The following is a 1306-nucleotide window of genomic DNA, read 5'->3' on the forward strand; positions in this document are numbered from 1 at the left end:
CACAGACACAATACCACGCCCCCATACACAACATACACACCACACACACAAACCGTAATGCACCATTAGAAAGAAGTGAGTCATTTTAAACACAAGCTATGAAATCGTTCTTTTCCCGAGTAAGAGAGAAATAAAGTCTGTACAAAGCAATTGCACTAAAGAGAAACCGAGGCAGCTTTGCCCGCTCATTTTCCTCCAGGGGAGAGAAAGCTGCTACTCTTGAAGTTGGAAATACCTGTTCCTCTTCCAGCAGGATGAGCCCCACAATGACGATATTGATATTTCCCCCGATTGTTCCATCCTTGAATAAGGCAGACACCTGAAAGAGAAACAAAACAAAACAAAACAAAACAAAACAAAACAAAACAAAACAAAACAACTGCATGAGCTGTGAGTGTATCCTTGCCTAGCAATGGCCCAACTTCTTGCCTGGAAGAGCAAACCCTAGTTCTTCAGTGCCTGAGCTGGGTGAGTATTGTCCCCTTACATAGCTCAGATAGTATAGATATGGGGAACCCTAACTGTGGAAACTTGGAAATCTACAGCTGAAGTTTGAATCGGAGGCAGCAGAGGAGGAGTAGGAGGTCCACCTATTATCTATCATGAAGGAGAAATAGGTTTTTAAAATCCTCCTCCTCTTCTTCCTCTTTGTCCTCCTCTTCCTCCTCTTCCTCCTCCTCCTCCTCCTCCTCCTCCTCCTCCTCATCCTCCTCATCCTCATCCTCATCCTCATCCTCATCCTCATCCTCATCCTCATCCTCATCCTCATCACTACAACAGTCTTGCTGTGTAGGCTAGTGGGCCTTTAACTCACGCTCCATTATCTTTAGCTTCCTCTGAGTACTGGCCTGTGCCACTGTGTGTTACTAGAAGAATTATTTCAATCACAGTGGGAAAAGCATATGCCAAGTGCACTATGGGACTTCTAGAACCACAGGGGAGATAGTCAGGGCAAAACCAGGAGAACACAACAGAAAGGAAGGATGGTGGGGGGAGAGAATGAGTGGAAAGCATGGACACTGGGGACTGGAGCACACAGATACAGAAACAAAGGGTTAGGAGCAGAGGCAGTGTGGCAACCATGGAGGCCTGAGAGAATCCTTTGCTCCCAAGGTAAGGAAATATTGGAACACCTCTATGGAAAACAGGAAAATGGCAGCTACCACTGATCAGGGATACAGGGATGTGAGACTCTCCACAGAATACAGCTTCAGAGCCAGGTGCTCTGGGAGGAAGGACATACAATGAATTGAGAGAGAGAGAGAGAGAGAGAGAGAGAGAGAGAGAGAGAGAGAGAGAGAGAGAG

General features: G+C 46.3%; 1 protein-coding gene across 1 annotated transcript in view; it reads right to left on the reverse strand.

Moving 5' to 3' along the window:
• The window catches only part of Adamts16 (ADAM metallopeptidase with thrombospondin type 1 motif 16), a 113683-nt gene that overhangs the window by 70420 nt on the left and 41957 nt on the right, over positions 1-1306 (reverse strand). Inside the window, exon 6 of the mRNA XM_028782744.1 lies at positions 236-319. Within this exon, the coding sequence (XP_028638577.1) occupies positions 236-319 (84 nt within the window). The remainder of the gene's footprint in view (positions 1-235; positions 320-1306) is intronic.

Source organism: Grammomys surdaster, unplaced genomic scaffold, assembly GCF_004785775.1.
Source record: "Grammomys surdaster isolate TR1022 unplaced genomic scaffold, NIH_TR_1.0 843, whole genome shotgun sequence".
NCBI lineage: Eukaryota > Metazoa > Chordata > Mammalia > Rodentia > Muridae > Grammomys > Grammomys surdaster.